Below are 26,894 nucleotides of genomic sequence, written 5' to 3' on the forward strand. Positions count from 1 at the left end.
AATACGGACAGGGTCACCAGACATTAACTAAGTCATGTAAGTCACATGACATAACTGACATGACACTATACATCTGGTTTATGTCGTAAAACGGTCACAGTTTGATTAGGTTTAGACACGAGAACTACTTGGTTAGGGTTAGGAAAAGATCACGATTTTGGTTAAAATGACTATGTTGCATAATGTCAAGTGATGGAAATTATGTCACTTGCAAGATTACATAACTCATATGACATTACAAATGTCATCTGCATTGTAAAATGGTCGCTGCTGGTTAGGTTTAGGCACAACAACTGTTTAGTAGTAAAATTATATGGTTAGGGTTAGGAAAAGATAGCAGTTGTTATGTATGTCACATGACATTTCTGTGTTAAAAGGTTGCGGTTTGATTAGGTTTAGGCACAAAAACTACTTGGTTAGGTTTAAGAAAGGTTAAAATAATTTATGTATGTCAAGTGACATCACTTGCGTAATGGAAGAGACGTGATGATTTTGAGTTACTCATAACTTTAAATATCTCTGTTTACTTTGTGTTTCACACAGGACTTGAACCGGTCTCCTGGGTGAAAGTCCTGTTTTTGTTTGAGCCATACATCCACTGCAACTTCTCTGTATACAGACTATTTTGTTCCTACACCTAGAAACTGACATATCAGTTGGAATAAGCTGCTTACCCTTATGAGCACCACATACGTTTTTTAGTGAGGACGGCCTGTTTATACAGACATATGTATATATGTTCAGATAATTGGACAGAATAATTGCACACATGTTGCAATACACACATGGTGTGCAACATAATATTATAAGATAAACAAATCATATCGCCTTGTAAATGGATAAATGCAGAGAAATACAGAGGTGTGGACTGCACAAAATACAAACAGCCAAAATCACAGGATGATTCACAGCATGACATTTTTCATGCATGTTATGGTTTAACAGTGAGATTATCAATATACAGTATATTGCACATTAGAAATGTGTAGAATTAACTGTATGTATACATATAAAATAAAATAAAAGTATATAAGAAATAAGAAAGTGAGATTTTAGATGCTGCATGTTTGTTTTTACCCTCTTATTTGAATTTATTTTGAAGCTGGTGTCCGGTAAAGTGTTTATGCTGCGCGTGTGTGCATGTGTGACTCTCTCTCAGAGTAGGTTTACAGTAGCAGGTCTATTTAAAGCCTGAAGATATGTTGTATTCTGCTGAGTAGTTTGACTTGGCTATGTCACCCTACTCAGCACAGAGGCAATAAATAAAAACGTCACGGCACAGCGGGCGAGACGGAGGCACAGACACAGATTTACACAGTTTTTTTTCTTTGTGACGCAGCTCTGTTGTTGAGGCACATTTAGCTCTGATTGAAACAGTAATATAGACTGCAGTGAGTTTGTTGTCTTTTTTTTTTCTCTCTTATAAACAGGAAATTATCTAAGGGGTTTGCTCACCGGCCAAATACTTCCCAGCAAGCAGCCGACACTCACAGATGCTGTTTTTATTAGCATAACCTGGTCCGCTGTGGCCTTCATTTTACCCAAAATATTTGCTGAAAATCAATCTGCTTTGGTCCAAATGTACAGCGCAATCATCTTGGTGCAGAAATAATTCCTTGGATAAAAATAAAACCAGTTCTTTCAAAATAAAAGTCAACTTAACAAATACAGAGCACTTGTTTTTAGCTTTTTCCCCTCAATCAAATCTACACTTGAGATACTTGCTTGTCCAAATTAAATTATTTGCCAACAAGCACTGAAAGATATTATATTATTATATTATAGATATTATATTTATTACTAAAGCCAGACAGATATATCGGTTGGACGATATTATTAGCCTGTCACAGCTAAACCAGTCCATATCAGTAGTGGCGTACACTTTTTTAGATTTTCTTGTTTTATAGGCCGCATATGTAAAGAATATCAGCTGATATATTGATATTGGAAATTTTGTACTCAGTAATATCGGCATTGACATCGGCCCCAGAGATCCAGTATCAGTCAAGAGGTAGCATATATTTATGTAAAATATTGGCTGATATATCGGTATGGGAACGTTTTTATTAATTTATAGTGGTACTGGCAAAGGCCCCCAAAATGCCGTATCAGTCAGACTCTAAATATATATGTAATATATTGCCCGATATATTGCTATGGGAACTTTTTTACTCACCAATATCATATCTGTATCGCCCCCAAAAACCCAGTATCATCAACCTGTAAGGTATACTGAATATACATAATATCTGTACTCACTAAAATCCAGTATCAATCGGATTTAAATTATTACGTATATTTTATACTTATATTAGATTTGTGGATTGTTATTTTGGGGAAGTTAAATGAGCAAACTAATAACCTCAGTTCTTGAGTCCCCTCAGGCAGATTGCGGCTCATACTGTCCCTTTATTCTGGACGCGCTTGGACTTAACAAAGATGCTACTCACTCAGTATATCCACCATGATGGTTTAACTCAAGTTTTTCGGGTTTTATGCAATGCAGAAGCTCAGCTCATGCACTGAGTCTGCACAATTCATCAAACAGGGCAGCCAGCATGGTGCACAATAAATGCCACAGACGTAATACAGTACAGTTGTGTGTGTTGTGCCGTCGGGTGTCGCAGATATACTACATGAGTTACCCATCAATGTCAGGGTACATCTGCAGCAGTGAATGAACGGCATTGTTTACGACACAACGCAGACGTATGACTGCTGACAAGTGGATCCGCTCTGTGACAGTAACTGTGGCATCTGGAGCTCTCGCTCACTGTGTGTGTGTGTGTGTGTCAGTCTTCATGGGTCAGAATGGAGTCTTTGTATGTCGTGATGCTGAGTTGACCTGTGACACCACATCCACATAGACACACACACACACACACGTCTTTGTTTCTCATATCCTGTATCTGCAAACACATCTCTTACCCACGTTTTATCAGTTTTTACCCCTTTTTATCAGTGTGAAATCTAAAACGTTGACATCGTCCTGCACAGTCACGATAAGCAAACAACACCGGTCTTAATGGAACTTCAGACAGGGTTCTTCTGGGTGCAGGAAATCATTGAAAACACTTGAACTTTAATGTCGTGTTTTTAAGGTTTGAAAAGTAGTTTAATGTTGGATAAAACGCTTAAAACTACTTGAAACTGTAAAAGCATTACTTTCATAATAAATCTCTACCTGACTGAAGAGTTCATCTTTAGATAATTAAAAAAAAAAGTCCAAAGAAAGTTATATAGGATGCGAAGCTACTTACAGACAGGTGACAAAACTTGCTTTGGTAAAATGTTATGAAACCATCGGCTGTTTAAAGCACAATAAAGATCCGTTTTAATGTGATCAAGAAATGAAATAATAGGAAGTTTGATATAACAATATGTCAAATGTTGTGATATCACAGTTAAGACAAGTTTAAATACTATACCGAGCTGTGATTAAATCTATTGTGATTGCAGGATTGATTATTTAATTTATTATCTTTTATTAAAATGCCGCTACTGACTGCAGTATTGGCTTAGTTTTGCAGTTACACATACACAATTCAAGCATTTGTTACCAAAGGCAATTCTTAAACATTTTTTTGCACATGCTGCAACTTTTATTTTATTTTATTTCATTTTTTTTTATAAAAGAAACACAGTTACTTTAAGTTAAAAGGAAAATGGATTTTATCCATTTAAAAAAATGCTACATACATCAGAGTTATTGTTTAATCATTATTATTTCAGAACAGTTTTTCAAGCCATCATTTTTCTTTGTTTTTTAATATCATGAGTAATTGTATTGTGAGTTTTTGATATTGTTACATCCCTAGTAGATATATGTATATACATATGAAATCTTGCAGCTGTAAAGTGCTGGAAAAGCTTGAAAATATACTTTGAAAATGCGTGAAAAGTGCTGAAATTCACCTTGGAAAAGGTGTAGGAACCCTGTCTGGCCCTGAATCTGTTGCTGTGAAGGAAGTTATTATTGTTACATTTTATTATTGGAGATTTATCTGAGCATTTTGCAACCAAATGTCTTTTAATTAACATCCTTATTTCAATGTGTGAACTTTTGTTCTAACTTGTGGAAAAAGAGATTTCCATATGTTACACACATAGATGGACCAAATCCACAGAATATAAATTTGATTCTGCATCCGCTTGGCTTTTCTTATCTTGTATCTGTCTTGTTCCCCATGCAGGGTCTCAGCCATGTGGTGGCTATGTGGACGCCAGCGACGCCGGTTACATCACCACCCCCGGCTACCCACTGGAGTACCCACCTCACCAGAACTGCCGCTGGATCATCACGGCCCCCGAGCCCTCACAACGCATCGTCCTCAACTTCAACCCGCACTTTGAGATAGAGAAACTGGACTGCAGGTAAAGACCGGATGGATGGATGGACGTTATGGGAGATAAACAGAGATTATTAAAAACTGTGAAGATTTAGATTGCTTGAGAAGTTAAGTTTCAACTAAGGCAGGATGGGAATTGAAGGGCGTTTGGTTCTGGAATTTCTGTCTCCACCAGCCGGTCTCTGTGTGAGAGTTGCTGAGTGTATTTGGTGAACTTCAGCCCACTCTCCTCCTGTTTCTCTGGCTTTAGCTATCCCATAATAATCACAGTGGGACCTCTCTCCGTCCCTTGACTCTAATTATCAAAGTATAATTACAACACATTCACTGTTCCAGGATGGTTTTCACACTTTGGAAGAATTAACACAGATTAGAGGATTTGGTGTCCATCATTGTTTTTGGCTGTTTGGTTTTTGGTTGCATAGTGAGACTGAGAGTTCTGCAGCGTGAAATAAAAAGTACAGCATGCAGAGATACAGGCAGACAGAAGGGCATGCTGGGAAGTCGTGGACAAATGCTTGTAGAGCGGCATGAGGCTGGTTAAGATGCAAACACACATTTATTGTAATCTTACTGCAGGAAGGACAGGCAAGCAGTCAAAAAGTTTATATGACATAAATCTCAATAAAACAACTTTTATAGGATAAAACATTAAATTCCACAACAAGAGAATCAGAAAAATGTTCACGTTTGTTTGTAGAGCTCATTTTACATAAAGCACAAAATCTCTCTGGGATTTTTGGGGCCAGCATCTGCAGTGGTTTCTGATCCAGCATAAACACACAGACAAAGTTAAAAGAATTAACACGTTGTTAAAAAACGAGAGAAATTTTAGGACAGGCTCTCAAAAAGGGAGATCCTCTTCTCACAGATGCTACAGGGGCAGCAGCTCATAAAATGGAAACCATACCAGGTATATGGATGTCCAGGTAGAAACAAAAATTGGGATGTTAATATTTGATCATAATTGATTCATCATTGTCAAAAATTTAACCAATTAAAAATGTATTAATCGATAATGAATTGATATTTCAGCACTTCATTTGACTTTGTTTTGTGCAGCAGAGCCATTTGTTGAGTAAAGAAACTTAAACTTGAACTGTAAAAAATGTCTTTTATTAAGTATTAATGATTAATCGATTGTTGGTGTTTTCTACTATCAGTTAAGGAAAATGGACAAAATTTGCAACTCTACACAAAAAATACTTGGAAGCATGAAGAAAGGATCATGGTTTTATGTTAAAAAAAGTTCACACATGTAATGTTTTAGAGCTGCAACAATTCACCGAATAATCATAATTATTAAATTAACCGACAATTATCTTATGATTGTTTAATCAGTTTAAGTAATTTTCAATGGAAAAAAAGTCAAAATTCTCAGATTTCAGCTTCTTAAATGTGATTATTTCCTGGTTTCTTTACTCCTCTCTGACAGTAAACTGAACATCTTTGAGTTGTGGGCTGAACAAGACATTTCAAGACCTCAGCTTGAGATCTGGGAAAAACTGATCAACATTTTTAACAATTTTCTGACATTTTATAGACAAAACACCTCGTCAGATTAATCAAGTATGAAAATAATTGTTAGTTGAAGTCCTATAATGTTACATTACAGCTGTGCATCACCTGATTTCAACACGACATTAAAACAACTCCAGAAAGCTGAGAAGTTTGATGCTGGGAGTGAAAACAGACTGTAGTTTCTTGACTGTAAATGAAACTACTGGCCTTCCCTCCTCTTCATGGGTCTGTCATGTCACGTATGAATCCATCTCATAGTAAAGCAGAGACTCTCAGGAATCTAATGGACACCACCAGCATAAAGGGCCACAGATACAAACGCGCTGACACGGGCGCACAAACACAGAAACACACACACAGAAGAACACACTCTTACACTTCTCCTCCTCTCTCCCGTTATGTCTCTGTTCCCATCCAGTTATTAACATTTCAGCCATATCAATTATAGATAGGTGAATTTCCCCACTCAGATGTACCAAAATCATTCAGACATTTCTTTGTTGGAATTGAAGCATCAATATTTCACCGGCTGGCTGTTTGTTGAAAGGCTGAAAGGTTGAAGGCTCGCTGCGCTCTGCTCTGTCTTGCTTTACTTTCTCACTGTGCTGTGGAAATGAAAAACACGCTTCTCTGTCTGTCTCCGTTTCCTCGTCATTTTTCTGTTTTACTCTCTGTTTCCTTATCCTCGGATCAGTGTGATGCATTCAATGCTCTCTCTCTCTCTCTCTCTCTCTCTCACCCTCTCTCCCTCTATCCCTTCTGTGCTGTGCCTTCTCCCCTCTGCTTCCTTCCCCCTCCGCCCTTCTTTCCTCTTTCTCTTTGAATTTCTTCCATCCATTTAAAGTCCAGTAGTTTCCCAGGAGGACAAAATCTGGTTGAACTGCGTGAAAACAACAGGCTCTGATTTATTTATTATGCTGTACACAGTGTGTGTGTGTGTGTGTCTGTGCTTGTTCTCAGACATTTGATGTGTGTCTAAACATTTTTCATTTTGCATCCAGTATTGACAAGTTACATTATCTGAAAAGTAAATGTTAAACCATGCCAGTAAGAGTGAGATATTTGCAGTGTTGGTGGTAACATCTCAGGTCTAATAGGCTGTTATTTACAACTGTCCTACAGCGCAGAGCTATTTAAGTCTACAGGCGCCCAACGCTTGGAGCGTGTGCGTCTGTGTTTGTGTGTGTGTGTGTGCAGGGGTAGGCTGAAATTGAGCTGTTAGGTTCAGAGGGCAAAGAGGCCAAGCAGAAGACGCAGAAGGTGTGTGTGTTTGCGTGTGTCTGTGGGGGGGCAGACATACGTGGTCAGATATGATTTTCACCTATAACCCTGACCCTGGCTGTCAAATGTTGTCTCTTACTGAATCATCAGCGCCTCTTTTTTCTTTCTATCTGTTATATTTAAAGTAGAGATAAAATGAAGAATGCCTATTTAATCTTTTTAGATCAAATCCCCAGTTCACCTATTTAACAATATATGACAAAAATCAATTGCTTTGCATTTTCAGATCAAAATCAAAGAAAATCTGTTCATTTTCTCTTCCTGTAAAACAAAATAGTGCTTATGTAAGCTAGGACCAACCACTTTCAACCAATAATATCATAGCATCCCCCTGTCAATCAGCTGTGCAGATCTAAGGTTAAGATTCATTAGTTAGCTTGTTAGCACGGTGTGTCGTTCAAGGTGTTTGCCACCTCAAACCTTCTTCTGTTTCCAGAAAATAGTGCTGTCACGGCCCTGCTGGCTAGAATTTATTCACTTTGAGGAAAGTGGTATCTGTGACAGTGGATTATGCATGAGGCCTTTTATAGTGGACTGCCTCAGCAGCTAGCTAACGTTAGCTACATGGAGTATATGATGAGTATATGATTTTTTTTGTCCCACAAAGACATTTTTCCAAACTAAGGCTTTTACTCAGTTGCTGTGAGGAAAACCTGCCACCGTCATTGTTACGTGGAAGATTGTGAGTCACCACAAAGTCATAAGCTAATGAAAATGGAAAAGCAACTGTAAAGCAGTGAGATGTTATGAACTAAGGGGCAGAATAGAAGTGTTATCAAAGTCAAAATCAAAATTGGTAACTTGTCCCAAATTGTCTCGCACAAACATACAAATAGCTTTTGTCCCACATTTGTTTCGTAGGGATCTGGTCACCATAGTTACTGTGCAAAAGCACAACTTAATAACTTGTACAAGATAAAAACACTGAATGACTTTATTCACTGATTTGGGTGAAATTGGATCCTGTTTTATGGAGGAAATTATTTCTGGTTTTTCCCTCTGATGTCCTCCGGCTGTTCAACTTCAGCTCTGGGTCAGAGTTTCTGCTGACTTAGCAGCTGTTAGCGGACAACAGAACCGCGCTCAGCAGCCTCTCCAGTGAACACAGCCCCCGAAACCGACAGGGAATACAGTACCAAGGTCATTTACTGAGTTTCCTGGTGCTTTCACGACTATTCTGAGAGCTTTGCTTTGGTGCTAAAGTAGCTGACGGCAGTTAACAGTTGGCCGTGCAGCTAATGCTAAGTTAGCTTGTTTAACCACAGAGTGCCAGGAGCCAAACCAGGCAAGAAAACCACCTGTGTGCTGTATTCCCTGTCGTCAAACATCGGTTCCTGTGTTTAGTCCTATTCTCGCCGTGTTCACTGGGAGCCCCGGTTAATGGACCTCTACACTGTGGCTATAAGGCTCGGGGGTTGCATTAAAGCTCATTCAGCACTTTTGGCTACTGCAATAAGTCTCTCCCAAACTGCCTGTTTTTACAGGAAACACGTCAATATGTGGAAAACAATGGCTTTCTGACAACTTTAACATTCTTTTCTTGACATATCAGATTGATTTAACACGGTCATAAAGACATTATCCATAAGTTTCTTTTCTAAAGCTTGTAGATTACAGCTTTGAGAAACAGAAAAACTACTGTTAATCCTCAGTTAATGGAGAGGAGAATACACACACACACACACACACACACACACACACACACACACACACACACACACACACACACACACACACACACACTCATTTGTTGAGACAAAGAAGTCGTCTGTGTTTGTAGACAAAGACTACATTATGAACAGGCAATATGGTTCTTCTCTCGATCTCTTTATCACATAAAAAAAAACTCGGTCACATCTGTCTCCCACAAAAAAACCTTTATCAACACACGCGCTCGCACAGACAGCACTGTTATGAATCTGCATGCCCCGGTCAGCCAAGGGTTGTTTTATTATGTCACTACGTTGAAGCAATCTAATCTATTATGGTCCTGATTGCAATTTAAGATGGTAATCTGTAATCTATAATGCATCACATTTTGTCAAGCACTCCGCTGGCTCTGCAGGCAAAATCGATGGAGAGGTGGTCAGACGGAGAGAGAGATGTTTTCATTAAGATTCATATACAGCAGCAGTTTAAGTGCAAGGAGACAGCTGGAGGGGGTGAGACGGATGAACAGGGAGACTGACCGAAAGATCAGTAAAGCCACGGCCAGTCATGACTCACCATGACTTCCCATTTCCAGTCACATGACATACAGGCACCATGGTACCATATTAGTCCATCACTGGTGACAGGATCCAGTTATTACCCAACAGCTGGGTATGTAATGTATAAGACATGCAACTGTTAAAGGAAAGTCTTCTTTATTTAATCTGAAAGAGCCTTATGTGTGGCGTGACTTTTAATTAACACACTCCAACTCCAGTGTGATCTGAGGAGAACTACATCAGGAAGTTTTGAAGTGTTTACGCTGTCTTTCACTTAATCTCTCAACTCCTTTCTGCATTTCAATCATCACTTTTACTCTATAGCTGTAATCACATGGTTTAATCTGCAGCTTGAAGGAATAAGTGGACATTTTGTGAAATACATTTGCTTTCTTGCGAATATTTAATACTGTACATTAAATATGAAGCTATTTCTATAGGCAGTAAGTGTTATGCATGCTGCTAAAGCTAACACTAATCCATGCGTGCCTCACATTTTAGATAAGAGACAAGAGAGCAAAAACAATTTCAATGGTCAAAGTTGTCATATTGACATTTAATTAATAACAAAAATGTGATGCAGACTCGCAGTCACTGCAGAGAGAGACAGTACTCATGTGAATTGACTGCCACACAGTTTTCTCAACTGATGAAACTACTGATAAATTCAGTCTAACATTTGATCGTGTGGTTCATTATAGTTGACTAATCAGCTCTCACAGATAGAGAGCAGCGCAACAGAGGCAGTGATATAACGATTGGTTGCTACACGCTAAACATTAGAAAATACGGTCAGAGGGCAGAGGGCAGGGTCTCTGTAGCTGCAGACACCACCACACACTTCTAGTAGGGCCATCATAAGTGATGATTAAGAGGAATTATTTTTATATGAATCTCTAAACTGTTTTTTAAGGAAATTCCTGTTGTCAAATTGCATAATATGCTGCATAATATTCCTTTAAAATATTCCTTTAAGCTATTGTTTCAATCCTGCCAATAAGTAAGACATCGCCAGTTTGAACCTGCAACATCTAAGTTTTCCATGAATGAATTGTAGAGAAAAGACACTTTATTTACTTGTATTTGTATTCCTAGAATAGAGGAAAGTAACTCTTAAACGATGAATATTTAAAATGCATTTTCATCTGACAGAAAGTGATGTGGCAACTATCAAGTGTTGAGGTCAAAGAGCTGCTGAAAAATCCTTTTTTCAAAATGTACAATACATCATGTAGCCTTTTGAGGCAGCGGTTGGTTGTCTACTTCACATTTTCCTCTTAGCTCACTGCACCTCTCTGTCTCTGAAAGCAAGATCTCTATTTGGAGTGTTTGGAAAGAACGTGCACTCACACAACCACACTCACACACACACACACACACACACACAGCTGCTGAGGGAAAAGTGCAGCGTCAGGGTCCGTTGAGGGCAGGCTCAAATCATCCTGACAGCTACCTCCTCTCTCTCTCTCCTCCTCTCCTCTTTCCTCCTGGCTCCCCTCCCCTCTCCCCTCCATTCATCTCACCCTTCCTCACCCCTCCCGCCTCCTCACCGCTGCCCAATGGACCCCATCTATCATCTTTCGTCTGCTCTTGTCCCACCTTCCTTTCCCTCTTCCTCCTCCTCCCTGCTGCATGACTCTTTCTTCATCACCTCTCCTCTCCTTCAATCTCCCCTGTCCCCTCTTATCTAATTCCTGCCCCCTTCCTTCCTTCCCTTCCCTCCTCCCTTCTCATCTCCTCACCCTCATCCTTCTGCAGAGTGCCAATCTTTTATAGGCCAAATCATTATTCAGCATTGCATATGAGAAAACACCGGCAGTGAGCCAAATGCCACGCTCTCCTCCTTTCCTCTCTTTATTTTCTCATCTCCTTCTCTTCCCTTTGTTTCCCTCTTTAAAATGCATCTATTCTTCTCTCTTTATCATTTATAGACTTTCCCTCAGCCTATATCTGTCTTCATCCTCTTTTATCCTGCAGTCTGTGCCTATCCATCACTTAAATCCACTTTCTATATGTCTGTCTCTTATCCTCATCCTCTCCTCATTCTCCACCCTCTCCAGTCCTCCTTTACCTCCTATCACACCCAAAGCAGATGCTATCTGTAATATTGATATGAGAGAAACACACACACACACACACACACAGTGTAAGGCTCACATACGCTTCCGTAAACAAAAGATGCAAGCATTTCTCGGGTTTATATACAGTTAGAGCACAACAACCAGACAGGCACGTAGGCAGTTTCATGGTTATGTGGCTCACACAATAAGTGTGGAGTAAAGCAGTGAGTTAAGAAGTGATTTATATGACAGAGAGGCTGCAGTCAATGATAATGGTTTCACTAATGATTTAGACCTTGTCTTTGTACTCTGCCTCAATCAATCATTTAACTTCATGCTGGCTAAGTCTGTTTTCTGTCCTCAACTTCTCTTCTCTTCTCTTCTCTTCTCTTCTCTTCTCATCATTTTTAAAGGCATAATATGCAACATTTTCCTTAAAAAAAAGAATTTACTGGCTCATATAAACATAATGCCTTTCATCACTTACGTCCAGAGAGGAGGGTGTGGTGGTGGCTTCCCTCTGCTTGTATTTCCATGTTTTCCCATTTTGCTGTTCTTGAAGACACTTTACCAACTCAAAACCTATTTGACATCCTGGGAACAAGACTCGACTAGCTTTCTGATGCGTTCATGAACAGCTTGGACAAATCTGACTGAAAGATAATGTATTGAAAGATAATGTATGTTTTGTGTATGATTTAGGTTTTCTCATGGTTTGGTTTGGTCTGCCTTGATAGTGTAGAAATGGCAGTAATTGTTGACATTGTTTGGTTTGCTGGATCCATTTGTCGTATGAGGACAGGCGGGTAATAAGAGCAGCTGTTTCAAACGAGTCTTTTTGTGTCATTATTCTGTTCATTTCAATTGTTTGGGCTGCATGAATTCATGTTTCACACAATTCATGATAACTTAAACTGAGTGAAAAACGTGTTTTGTATCGTATTTACTATTAATGAATAAGTGTTTGGCTATCAGTTAAGAAAAATGCACAACATTTGCAACCCTAGTGTGGAACATTTGATTGCACACACAGAGACACACCTGATGGGCAGGAGAAAAGTCCCGGGGACACGACCAAGAGCGAGGCAATAGGTAGAATGATGTGATGTGACACTGGCCTGAGGGCAGGAGGGGGAAAAAAGAGAAAGCTGGAGGAAGATGAAGAGACTGTGTGACAGAGAGAGGAAGTGAGAGGAACAGCATTTGGAGTGACAGTGGATGTTCAGTTACCAGCTGTGGGCATTTAGCAGCTGCCTGCATGTTTGAATTAACATCACAGTGACTCTAGCAGCAGGAGAGTCATGAGTCCAGACAAGCATCCCGGAACAAAAGCTGAAAGACAACATTATTAAGCTACAGAGAGACAAGCCTAGAGAACACCTTGGGATCCAGATGTGAGGTGCAACACAGTTTGAGATTTATGTACCTGATTTTGGTGAATCAGAAGTCCTCACCGGGCAAACTTTTAAGGCGGTGAATACTTAGATCTGCAGTGTTGGGTTGTGACCCATTTTTATTGAGTCTTCAGTAAAATACATACAGTACTTTCTCAATCAGTGTCATGCAGCGCAAAACGAGACAGAAAGCAGCTCTCAGTGACATCAATCCTCCAATAACATTCAATCCAGGGGACAAGAACTCTAAACCACAGCTGCAAAATACAGCTGGGGTCAATAAATGAAAGAGCAGCCTCACTAATGTTTGAAGACTATAAACCGGCACAACAATGACACTCAGGCTACCAACATAAACCACCATATTCTGCACAGTATGAGATGCAAACACTCACAAAAAGCAACATTTGCATTTTGGAACATAAAACAGTAGAGTTAACAGACTCAGCACGAGCATCATGGGAAATGTGGGCCGTCACTGCAGTATTTAAGTATGAAGCCTTGTTTGTACTGCTCCTGTTTTCCCTAAGGTCATTGCATTACGCTGTTACTGTGATACAAACTGAGGTTCTTTATGAGGTGATGAGAAACTTTGCATTAAACTCAGTATTGTTGTGATGTACTTTTATAACATAAATAGACTTTATATACACTCAGTATTCTTGGTTTGTCCTATTCCTTATCAGCTCAGAAGTGTAGATGTCACGGCAATTCATGGTATTTTTGTAAGTTTGGGTACCATGGAGTTCACCCTTCATCTCGATGCCTAAAAAGGGATGCAAACCATGCTTTTACCTCCTACAGTTGTGATGACAACTGAGAACTCTCATTCAGGCCATCAGCAACTGAACAGTTAAAATATACTGAGGTGAAGTATTAAAAAGACACTAAACTGATTTTACTGTGTTTAAGTTCACTCTTAGTAAAGTCACAGTAAAGTCATCTCAGTGCATGGTGGCTTGTTTTAATACCTTACGTAAGATGTTCCTGATGTTTTGTTCACAAATAAAAATCTGAAAAACTGCAGGCTTATGCTTAAAGGGGTAGTTCACCCAAGAATGAAAATTCAGTCACTATCTACTCACCCTCGTGACGATTGATAATTCACTTCAATTGTTCAGGAGATTATGTTTTCCTGTAAAACTCCAGCAGTATTTTGTGGACTAAAAAACTAAACCTGCCCTTTAATCAGAATGAGGGTGAGTAGATAATGATTGAATTTTGATTTTTGGTTGAACTATCCCTTTATATGCTGTGGTAATTACTGTCCGTGAGGTTAGATATCTCTGCCCGGTCAGCAACAAGTACTATTACAGGCTCTCCTACATTTTTGTGGTTGATAGTTACTGTAAGTCAGGCAGACACTCCCTTGTGTTCTTTCAGTTCAAAAGCAGAGAAAAAGGCAGCAGTGATCTGGAGCTTTTTATCAAGCTGAGGTTTGCAGTTTGACTCCCCAAAAAACATGACAAATGCCCAGAATGCATGAACACCAGACACCTCAGTCCTACTGGAGGTTAGAACAAGGCAACTTCAACTGCTTAAAACATGTTCAGTCAGTCAGATTTTTGGATTTTTAGAAGAAAGTAAGAATTACAATTTCTGATGGCACTTTACAGTAGATAAAGTCACACATCCAGTCTCAAATAAAATAGTAGAGGGTAAATGTAGTGCACTATATAGTAAAAAAGGTGTGATTTGTACACAACAATGTGGTTATTGAAATAGGACTGAAATTTTAAGATTTATTTAAGCTCCAAGGCGGCGATTTTAGGGAATACATTGTGCAGGTAATGATGATAATATTAGTGGTCTGATTTACTAACACTCCCTGATGCCCTGAAGGTCTGTCTGATCAATGTCTGTTACTGTAGTGTGTGTGTGTCTGTGTGTGTCTGTGTGTGTGTGTATATATGTGTATGTGTGTGTGGGTGTGTGTGTGTCTTTGAAGGACTGACCCTGATCAATGTGTGTTAAAGCCATAATGAGGAATCGATTGGTTGTCCTGGAGACTACTGCCGGACAGGCTGCACGCACGCACGCACACACACACACACACATGCACACACACACGCACGCACACACACACACACACACACACAAACACACACACACACACACACACACACACACACACACACACACACACACACACACACACACACACACACACACACTGTCCATCTGTCTGCAGTAATAGGCCTATTACTTGATAACAGTGAAGTCAGTCATCCTCCTCACTCTCTATTAACTGCTTCAGTGACAGACTGACTACAGCTGCTTTTACTCTACACAGGTATATGAATTTACTATATATATACAGAGGGCGAGTGTGTGTGTCATACTCAGAAGCTTGAACTAATGCACGGATAATTAAAACTTTAAAGCATTGCAGGGAACCCACTGTCTTATCCACAGGGCCATGCAAACAAAACATTTTACTATGATTAACTTCTGTGAATGAGACAGGTTCCAAAGAGAATTAGTACATTTTTACATTTATTTTGACTCCCTGCCAACAGTTTTCAGAATCCAGTTTATAGATTTAGGCAGTGATGGCTTTGTGGGCTCATGCTTCAACAGGTTGTGTATCTGGAGCCTACTGATGCATTTAATTGCCTCCTGCATTCATTTAGTGGTAATATGCAAGAAGGTTCCTTAGCTTGGATTTGGTGTTTTAGCACTGGCTGTGAACATTAAAGGGATAGTTTGGATTATTTAAAGTGGGGTTGTATTGATAGTTGGTGTATTACCTACATTAGACACGCCCCCAGTTTGGAGAAGCAGCAGGAGAAGCTAAGCAATATACTGCTGTGGACAGGGTCAGCAACAAAACTTATTTTAGCCATCTAAAAAACAGGCCCACACAAAAAAGTGTACGCTTTATTTCGATTGTTTTCACCACTTTATCTTGCTGCCAGACAGTCTTTTCCCACGGGAAACTGTAAGCCAAATATCACTGTTTCCAAACCAACCAGACTCCATTGGCAAACTCAGTCATTTTACCTTGCAGAACTTGGGAGATGCTGGTCTACTGCTGCATCAAGCTGTTGGTTTGTTCGTGTTACTGTGTGACTTCTGTGAATCCCAACTAACCTTTACCTTTAAGCTTTTACACCGAAGTCACAAAGTAACACAAACAGACTAGCTAATCAAGGCAGCAGTGTACCAGAGGCTCCTGTGTTCTGTGAGGTAAAATGACTGATTTTGCCAGTTGGGTTTGGTTGGTTTGACGAGAGCGATGTTTGGCTTATATAATGGCAGCGTCCCATTGGAAAAGGCTGTCTGATGGCAAGGCCAAGAGTTGAAAACATTCTAAATATAGTTTGCACTTAAACTGTTGATTATTTAGGTGGCTAAAAAACATTTTTGTCCACAGCAGTACAGTGCTTAGCTTCCTAAACCAGTTTCTCTGCTGCTTCCTCAAACTGGCAATGTGCTGGCCTCCATCTGCTGCCGGTAACACGCCGACTATCAATAAGTACCTTATACAATCCCGCTTCAAATAATCTGAACTATCCCTTTAAGCTCTATGTGTCAAATACTGTATAATGGCTACTTATGAATGTACGGTGTTTGAAATCCTTTGTCTCCAGGGATGTACATGCATGTGAATAAGAAGTAGGAGTAGGTAAAAAACATCAGTAGCAGCTGTTAAACTGTTGGCTTGTCGTGTGTTGTGGGAATCATCAGTGCTGCTGGAGGCCTTGTGCACAGTCAGAGGGCGCGGCTGATTCCACCTCCTCCATAATTGTTCTCATCCTTCCTGACAATCAAACAGTCCAGTTTTACTTCCTTATGAAACATCTTATAAAGAATTTTAGGGATTTTTTAAGTTAGTTTTTTGTGCATGAATGTGTGGATCTATTCATAGTTGACTGTTTCAGTTCCTCTAAAAATGTTTGTGTGGGGCCACCGATGATTTCACTTCTCTCTCAAAGAAATGTGCATGAGATTATGGCAGAATTGAAAAAGAAAGTTAAGAAAGCCAGTGTTTTCCCTATTTGTCAGAATAAAATTACACAAAGTAACAGGTTTCAGATTCAGATTCAGTCAGTTAATTTCATAATTAACTCCATAGTTTGATCTTTCAGACTCTTTGTTAGATTCATGTACATGGAGAAAGTCTTTCCACTTTTCTGTGTTGATACACAACTTTAAAATTAATAAGTCATGCACTAGGATGGCAAGTATGGTCACACATCACCACAGGTCTGGCCTTTCAGCTGTGCGTCTGAGGCGCAGACGCCCTGTCTGCTGCTCAAGGCACCCCTGATGTTTGAAAGAAATGTGCAGGTGTAAGAAGACAACTCCTGACCTAAAGAGAGACAGAGAGAACGTGTGAAAGGCAATTAAGACCAAAGCAGAGGGGGGGAGTGTGGGGGGAGGCAGGGGGGGAGGCGGGGTGGAAGTGCGTCTGTATGCAGACCTTTTCCTTGGTTCACGTCAGACAGGCTGTGAAGAGCTTTCTCGCTCATGGAGACACCCCCTACCCCCAAAACACACACACACAAGCACACATGGATCTCTCTTAATGTCAAACCTTTTAGTCAGTTTTAAGCAGAGCTGCCAAAAGGACACAGTCTCAGGATAGATGTGTAAAAAAATGAGAGGTACTGATTCAACTTCTTTACTCAAGAAAAAAGTGAAAAAACTACAGGCTCTGTGCTCAAAGTATACAAGTCGTCCTCTGAAGGACATTTGTACTGGTTGTCTGTGCACAGCTAACTGAACCTCGTCCTCTTTTACCTTGTTGTCTTGTTACATCTTTAACGTTTTGTTATGTCGTTTTTGTCTCATTATGTCTTTTTCATCCTCTTACATCCTTCACATCATTTTACGTTGTTTTCATCTTGTTAGATTTTTCACGTTGTTTTATTCCTGTTAATTTCTTTTTGTCTTGTGACATGTTTTACATAGTTTTTGTCCTGTAACATCTTTTTAATCTTGTTAAAGTCTTCTTTATCTCACTGCATCTATTGCATCATTTCCATCTTGTTACATCCGTCACATTATTTTTGTTTTGTTTACATCTTTCATATCATGAAAAATGGCTTGTTGCGTTGTTTTGGTATTGTTGTGTTGTTAATGTCGTTTTGGTCTTGTTATGTCTTTTGTCATTTTTGTTGTTATCTCTGTCGTGCATTATGTACAATAATGGATACAGCAAGGAATTGTCTTTTCTATGTGTTATTGTCTCATCCATTTAGGTTGAAATCAGTCGTGATGTTGGGAAGGTGGCACGCAATGATGCAAAATTAAAATAACATAATTCCTCTCAAATGCATTAAAAAAAAGGAATGAAGTAAAAAGTTGGCATAAAAATAAATACTCAAGGAAAGTACAGATACCTGAAAACACTACTTAAGGACATTGACAAAGTAATTGTACAGTCCATCATGAGTGCTTTGTCCTTTACAGCTGTAACCTGCCATGTTTCATGTTTTGGAACCAGCATTTGTCTTTTCATCATTTCATTCATGTAAGCATGGGAGAAAACACCTCGTACACACTGCTTGTTAACAAGTGAATTTCAGGGAAAAGCGGAGAGGAAACTAATTCAGACTGCTTGTCATTCCCTGTGGCAAGTTCCAGAAAATCACTGATTGGCTACAGTGCAGTATATCGGGGGAGAGAAGAGAGGGATGATGGGATTAAACAGTTTGTTAGAAGCTGTGTTCCTCCTACACGGAGACAGACTGGAGGAAACCTCAAACCCCTCTATACATCCATCTGAGTGCATGGCCACGGGCTCTGTGTGTGCATCGTCACAGCGTTAATGTGTGAAACACGAAGTTAGTGTGTTTGCGCAGGTCTCCGGCGTACGTGTGCGTGCTGACTTAGAAGTAGCTGTGTGTCCTAAAGGCACAGCAGAGCTGCGGGGAGGGAGGAGCGGATGCAGGGAGGGACACCTGTCTCTGTCTGTCTGAGGGGAGGAGCTGGCAGGGTGAATGCAGTGTCATGTTCTCATCTCTCTGACTACGTCCACGCCGCACCGGCTAAATTTGAAATCTGTTTCTCTTTGTTTTGGTGCTTTCCTTCTCTGCGTACGAATCTGAAACAGCCTCATTTTACACTTTAAATTTTGATGTAATGTTTTGAAGGTTTGAAAAGCGCTTGGATTTTGGATAAAATGCTTGGAACTGCTTGAGATTGTCTGACAATTTGCTGTCAGGCCGAACAGTTCGCTTTTTGATAAAGACATAAGATAAGTTGGAGTCAGCCTAATTGCTTTTGCCTGTCATACTGATGAAAATGACGCCGCAAAGTCCTCACTTAGCACTTGCGTATGTGGCTATGCTTTGTGTCATCTGTCCATCTTTTATGATGTGTCCCCTCTGAACAGTGAGTGGGAGGCTGACAGATGAAATGCTGGGAGGTTGCTGTATCAGTGATTGCTTGAAAATTAGAAAAAGAGAAAAAATGCACTGAAATTGAAGTCATTTGTGTAGTGATTGCTTGAGCAATTATTTTATCTTGGTACAGCGGAGCTACATAGGTTGCCAAGTCTACTTACAGACAGGTGATATATTTAAAACATGAAACTTTGTTATGCCACCCGTCTGTAGAATGCTATCATGAAACATATTATTTTTGTTTAGAGCACAGTAACATCTGTTTTAATGTGATGAAGAAGTGAAATAATCATTTTTATATAAATATGCAATTTATCACAGCTGTAAGATGCTGGAAAAGCTTGAAGATGCACCTTAAAATGCTTGAAAAGTGCTTGATTTTGAGTTTGGAAACGATGCAGGAATGCTGGAATGATTATGCAAGGCTGCTCAGACACTGTGGGGGGGGGGGGGGGGGTGGGGGGGGGGGTGACTGTTAAGTTACAATGTTAAAGGTATAATTAATAGGATTTGTCAGAGCTGTTCATTAAGGCACCAGAAAGATGCCAGAATGTCCAATACCAACATTTTGTGTTGGTAAAACGTCCGAAACACAGCAAAATAATGAGAGAAAATAAGGAAATACAGGCAGAGGGCTGCAGATACAGACACCACCACACATTTCCAGTGGGTGATAAGAAAGTTCTTGGCTGATTCTGATTTCCATTTTTTTTAACTCACAAGATGTATTAGTAGTACTACTACTACTACTGTGTCCTGTGGTCGTATTGGCTATACTGCTGCACTGCCCCCCATGATGACCAGAGGTGCTGCTCTGTTTAGTCCGTATCTGTAAGCTTTCAGGAAACATGCAGAAATATGGATGAAATTAGTGCAGCGCATGGACAGAAGGCATAGAGCAAAAATGAGCCTTTACAGTTACACACCAACACAGGCACAAAACTTTGACACGCACAGGACTGGTTTCAAGTGACTTTACATGAGCTGACATGGACAAAGATCATATAAGTGGTGATAATTTTATACTTTGTTACATTAATCCTCTGTTACTTGAGCTGTCAGAGAAACACTTATGTGTTTTTGTGTGTGTGTGTGTGTGTGTGTGTGTGTGTGTGTGTGTGTGTGTGTGTGTGTGTGTGTGTGTGTGTGTATTCATCTTATTATCTCTTGTCTTGTAACAATAGGACATGAAGAAGTCACAGACAATAGGAGTTGATTCAACACTCTGAACTCTAACAGCTCTATAAAACGCTGCAGTATACAGATGAGAGCTCTATTGTGCGCAGACACAGTGTAATGTGTGTATAGACACACAAAAGAGTGTGTTTTTGCTCTGGCTGTCACTGTGTATGCCTGTGTGTGTGTGTGTGTGTGTGTGTGTGTGTGTGTTGTCTGTGTTTTTCTGACAGGTGAGCAAGCTCCTGACATTATGCGGGTCATGCACCTCCCACTCTTCCATCATGCTTTGTGTCTGCTTTGCGTGGAACCAACACCCCAGTTATGACGCACACTGTCGCCGCGCTGTGAGCGTGTGTGCATCTGTGTGTGTGCCTCTGTGTGTGTGTGTGTGTTGGTGCGTGTGAACTTGTCACAGAGCGCGTGTCATATTTTCCCCAGAGAACACCTCATCCCAGCGACAGTTTCCTCCTCCTCTCTTCTGTAATGACAACTTTGTTTAACTCGTATCCTGACAAGATCTCTTTTTCTTTCTCCTCCTGGCTCAGACGTTCCCTAATTATTTTTCAGCGTTTCACTTTTCAACACTTTCTCTTTTTTTCTATCATTCTTTGTCTTCTTCATTTTCTCTCTCTGTCCCCTTTTCCTCTCTAGATTCTCTAATGCGCTGTCAGGCACATAACCAGTGGCCAAGAGCCAACGTGTGGGTGAGGCAGAGGAGGCAGAGATGGGGAAGAGGGAGGATATTAGAATCTGTGAATATTTGAATTTAAAATATGGATAGATAGATAGATAGATAGATAGATAGATAGATAGATAGATAGATAGATAGATAGATAGATAGATAGATAGATAGATAGATAGATTTTATCACTGTAAAATGCTGTGCTTCACAAATGTGCAGAAATACAGATGAAATGAATGCAGAGTGAGAGACAGACAGAAAGCTCCATCCGCCTAGGATGCAGCAATGGCGCTGCTGCAAAAATTCTGTCAAGGGGATGTCATTTTGGGGGAACATTTGCACGTCAGGAGGTGAACTCTGGTGATAAAATAACTACATCCCTGCAAACGAAAAGCTAACAGCTGTTTGCTTGTTTATGTTAATACTGTTAGCATCCTAGGTGCTAATTTACCATTTTCAGCATGTAGGTTGCAGCTCAGATGTTGTTTGCAAATGTAGACAGCAGACGCTACAATGCTGCATGAAACAAGCGACCGATGGCGGGACTTATACCCACAGTGTACGTCCGGTGAGTCAGACTCAGGGCCTCACAGACCACCATCGTCTCCAACGCTGCCTCCACTTTTACCTCTTACTAAGCGGTGCATTATTATAACCTCCTCTAGAATTGGCATGAAACTTTTGACTCTTCTTCTGCATCTTTGGGGTGACTTTTGACCCCGAGTGGTGCCCTCTAGTGGCTGTTTCACATATCCATGGCAATATAAAGGACAGTGATTTATAATCGTTTGAAATGGATGTATCTATTTTCATACATAAATGGCTCATTAATGAGCCTCAACAGTAACTATAAAACTCTGCTCCCACAGCCACATTATGAAGAAGACTTTCTTAGTCAAACTAGTAAACTTCAGGGTTAAGACTGAGGGTTTAGGTTTGTGATAAGTGTCCAGGGAATAGCTATAAGCCCATGCAATGTCCTCCTAAGTGATAAAACCTGTGTGTGTGTGTGTGTGTGTGTGTGTGTGTGTGTGTGTGTGTGTGTGTGTGTGTGTGTGTGTGTGTGTGTGTGTGTGTGTTAGTTCCTGGGTTCAGGAATGAGCCACATAGCTGTGAAGGCATGCTAACGAATAGTGAAAAGATTAACACCCCTTCTATATTCATGTATATTAAATGTGTCTGTACAGTAGCAACAAAACCTGGTACATGAAACTCGCCTTCATCTGTTTGAGTCACTGGGAGGCTTTTTGTCACTGAATCATGGAAGTTTGAAAAGTAAAAAAAAATGTACTTAAAGCATGTATCTTTGACTGTGTACTGTGTACCTTGGGTTCTTTTAAGATTGCCCATTTAATTACCTTAGAGAAATGCAGGAAGCTCAGTATTGTAGCAGTTAACAGCACTGTGGTCAGAACTGATCAATACTTCGACGAAGATGTGCAAATAAAATCTAGCCAGAGTTTAGCTTTACTGTAAGAAAAAAAAGCAATAATTGAAACTGAATTCACTTCTCTCAGGATTAAATGTTATGTCTTCTTTCGTGGCAAGCTGCTCCAGGAATTTTCTTCCCAGGAAGCTATTTTAGAGGCAGGCAGGTGTGTGTTTGGTATCCAGACTCAGAGGCAACACTCCTGCTGTGGGTCTGCAGGCAGGTCCGAACATTTGTGCTCAGAAAACATGAAAGAAATGGGAACAAAAATAGATTTCACAGACAGAACCTTCCCTTTAATGGACAGAACAAAGTCTCAGGCAGCTTTTCTGCTAATGTGTAACGGTCACATCACAGTTTTTCTCAGGACTTTTGGCTCATTTTTTTTAAACAGTCTTTTCTCTAAACTGTATGTACAGCTGTTCACATCACAACCCAAAACATGTATTTCAAGCTTCAAAACCTAGTTATTGTGTTACCTTTCCCTCCACATTGATTGATACTGTGAATTTGCTTGAATGATGAGAAATTCAAATCTGCTTTGAACAACAAAGTCATTGTTCAGAGATCTGAACTTAATGTTTTGAAAAAAGTAATTGTCATTCAAGAATTGAGCCGAAGTGAATGAGAAAAACTGTAACATGTTTAGTCTTTGCATGCTGAAAAATCCTTATTATACATAATCCGTCTTTTCTTCATTTAGTACCAATTAGTTGTAATTCAGCACAACCCTCCTGCAGCATAACAGTCAGTATGACAAAGTGTGAGATATTTCTGAGGAAAGAGGGTCCAGGAAAGTAATGAAGCGACTTTAATCCACTTTAAAAAGTGGAAAATGTGAACTCAGGCCGAGTTATAAACATGATTGAATTAGACCTGGCCAAAGATGTAAACTAGAGTCATTTGTTCCACATTAATCCTTCTAGCATCAAAGACTGGAGGGTTCACACATAGTTTAAAAGCTTGACCATTATATCTACTCTGACTTTGACCCTTGTGTCTCTCTGTTTTCTTGCTCTATATAGGACTTGTTCATCAGTCATTTCCTGTGAAAGAAACTTTTCATTTACTTGAAGGATAACACGTAGAAAATGCAGTACACATGTGACACCACTGTTTCCTCACGCAAGCTGAAAGGAATCACATCATCTTACATCCCCACTCAGCTCATGTTTGTATTCTAATATAGTTCTTATCCATAAAATGCTGCTGTGTAGCAGTTGGAGTATAAAATCAGTCAATTACAGCGCAGTTATAGAATCTTAAAAAGGTTTCTCTTCCCATTTTGCCTCATGCAGGTGGTTCTTTTCCTCCTCCGCCATCTGCAAGCTGCCAATGTCTTCTGCTGCATTCATTTGAATTGTAATGACAGCCATGCTTCTGCTGCTTTCAGAGGTCTCCCCTCACCACAGATAGATGCAAACAGTTTGCTTCCGTTCTGTAGCCAAATCCAATGCGATGCCTGCCAGATGAGAAAACTAATAAAGAAAAAAAAAAAGACTAATAACATCAGAGTCAAAGCAGCTTGGAAGGATTTAACAATTTCCTTTTTCTCAAATTAAATTCTTCTTTCCCGTCTTCTACAAAGTATCTCATCAGTACATTAATTTAATGTCTGTACATCAAGCAGGATGAACAGTTGTAGATATTTAGTATTATAGGTTATTACTGTCCCTGTGTTGTTGCATTTATTGTCAGTTTTAACAAGCAGTAAATCTAAGGATAGTAGTAAAATGTTAAATGCAGAAAAGAGAGGATGTATTTAACAATATTTGTTTGTCCTCTGCAGGTATGACTACGTAGAGATCCATGATGGGAACTCGGAGTCGGCTGACCTGCTGGGGAAGCACTGCAGCAACATCGCCCCTGCACCAATCATATCGTCGGGACCCTCACTCCACATCAAGTTCGTATCGGACTACGCCCACCAGGGAGCGGGCTTCTCACTGCGCTACGAAATCTTCAAAACCGGTAAGTGGATGATACTAATGTTTTTGAGCGTGATTGTAGCAGGGTGGAAAACACGTGTTGCACAGCCAGGACTTGGTCCAAATTCCAACCTGGAGCTGACACTGGAGTTTTGGGCCTGATGCCAACCACTGATGAGCAAAAACAATTTTGATATCAATATATCAGCTGATATTCTTTATGTAGTAATAGACAGAATGTAGACACACATTTTTGCAGTGATCCCTCAAATGTGGTTTGCAAACACTTCTGACAAAAATATGTAAAGTGGATTCCTCCACTTTACATATTTTACTGTTTAACAACAAACTTCGTCATTCAAAATGACATTTGAGCACTGAAACATTAAACTTTCACTGGTATTTTTAATAACTATGAATAAAAAAACACAAAGACATGTACATGTTAGATTTTTAATAGTGCGTGCAGCTAAAAAAGGACATTTTTGGTTTTGATATTGCACTCAGTATGAAGTTAATGAGGCATTGGAACAAGCATACACAGATAAACAGTGTGTGTTCAGTTCATTATCAGGGATTCTCTCTTATGTTTTTAGCCATTACATTTTATTATTTATTTATTATATCTAGTTTATTTGATAGAAAAGTGAAAACAGCCTTCTGATCAAGTATCATAGAGTCTACAGCGGATGCTTATTTTCATCAAATGTCCCTAGAAGGACTTTTATGAAAATGAGAGATCGAGACATCGAGGTTAAAAGATTTTACATTTAAAAACTTGGACATGAGTGGGTGAGGTTTGCTGCTAACCAGGAACCAGGAGTGGTGAAGGTGCAGCAAATTTCAAGTCAATCAGGTAGCAAGTTGCAGGACTTTGCTCCTTTTACAGAAATAGCTGTCTGAGCTGCAGATATTTTAGAGGAATGGAACCAGTTGATCTCCTGCGGCTCTGTGATGTCTTGATGCATTCGCAGAAAAGTTGAGGAGCAAGATTATTTAAACATTTACGTGGAATGGAAATCAAAAAAGTTTGCATAATTTGACATTTTGTATTTACTTAAAGTGTTGCAGTGGTATGGTACCTTATTGCTTTTAATCCAGTATTTTAATTTCATTGCACACCATAGACAGACAGGGAGTTCACACCGACAACAGATATCTCCAGGATGTCCCAGTATTTGACATTTTTGTAGGATTTCTTCTTTTGATTAAGTGATACTCTACCCAAATTTAGAATCTAAAACTCACAAGTGGGACATTATCCCTGTAAATGTCCCTCAAACTCGGACAGAGGCATTGCACCTTTATAAATAGGCCATTAGGAGCTGTATTACAAGTTCCTCATCGAGGCCTCAACATGCTTCATTAGGTGACCGAGCCTCGTTTATGGCCCTGGTGTCACTGGAGACAGACAGAAAGAGACGAGAGACACAGCAGAGGACCCTTGAGAGCCCTTTAGACTGTCCAGGCGAGACATCGCTCCCCTTCATGGCACTTTGTGTGTGTGTATATATATATATGTGTGTGTGTGTGTGTGTGTGTGTGTGTGTGTGCCTCACATGGCTCCCCTTCACGCTGCCATGGGTCAGTCAGAGCGAGACCAATTGAGATCAAGGGCGAGTGAGACAGAGGGGCGCATAGTGTCGGCCCCACAGCCATCTTGTCCCGTTCCCCCTGAAAGCATTCCACACATGTCTGCTTAATTGAGTCCTGAGCCCTGTTCCCCTGAGACACACACACACACACACACACACACACACACACACACACTCTCACAGAGGGCTGAGGTTACTAACACAACACGTGCGGTTGTCGGTGTTTCTCACTTGCTGGAAACAGCCTGTTGGGATCTTCTGTGTGTGTGTGTGTGTGTGTGTGTGTGTGTGTGTGTGTGTGTCTGTGTGTGTGTGTGCGTGTGTGTGTGTGTGCGTGCGCTTGACACCGTCCACCTGATGACTTTAAAACAACAAGCGTGTCAGTGTTCACACTCCAGCACCCTAGAGAGAGAAAGACAGACGGACAGAGAGTGATTTGTGTATTTGATTTTGGATTTTATGACATTTTAAACATAAAACATGAAATATTATCTTTGTAGTTTGTGAAGGAACATAAGTTACAGCAGGTTTAATCATTCAATTCATAATTTCAGTACCATTATTTATAAAAAGTGTTTAAAAGTTGGCCTGGTAGCTGAGTTTGTAGAGCATGCAGTCAAATTTAAAAATTCAAAGCCTTTATTGTCATATGCACAGTTAAAAACAGAAAAAAGTTTCCCTCTACAATGAAAGTCTTCTTTTGCCACTGAATGCTGTTAAAAAATAGAACACATATATGAAAAGTGAAATAAAATATAAAAAACATACAAGAATACAAGAGACATAAAGATATCAGGGGAAATAAAGAGAAAAGAACATAAATAAGTCACCCCCCTGCTCTCTCTCCCAATTTATTGACCTTGTTTGAGCTGTCCTATCAAAATAAAGGCATGAGACCCCTCAAAAATATATT

At 39.9% G+C, this 26,894-nt stretch overlaps 1 protein-coding gene across 1 annotated transcript in view; it reads left to right on the plus strand.

Annotated features, from left to right (window-relative positions):
• The window catches only part of LOC146323347 (neuropilin-2-like), a 151,151-nt gene that overhangs the window by 18,006 nt on the left and 106,251 nt on the right, over nucleotides 1-26,894 (plus strand). Inside the window, exons 2-3 of the mRNA XM_084725536.1 lie at nucleotides 4,194-4,374; nucleotides 24,248-24,429. Of these exons, the coding sequence (XP_084581662.1) occupies nucleotides 4,194-4,374; nucleotides 24,248-24,429 (363 nt within the window). The remainder of the gene's footprint in view (nucleotides 1-4,193; nucleotides 4,375-24,247; nucleotides 24,430-26,894) is intronic.

This window comes from Lutjanus erythropterus, chromosome 8 (assembly GCF_056507025.1).
Source record: "Lutjanus erythropterus isolate fLutEry1 chromosome 8, fLutEry1.hap2, whole genome shotgun sequence".
NCBI lineage: Eukaryota > Metazoa > Chordata > Actinopteri > Lutjaniformes > Lutjanidae > Lutjanus > Lutjanus erythropterus.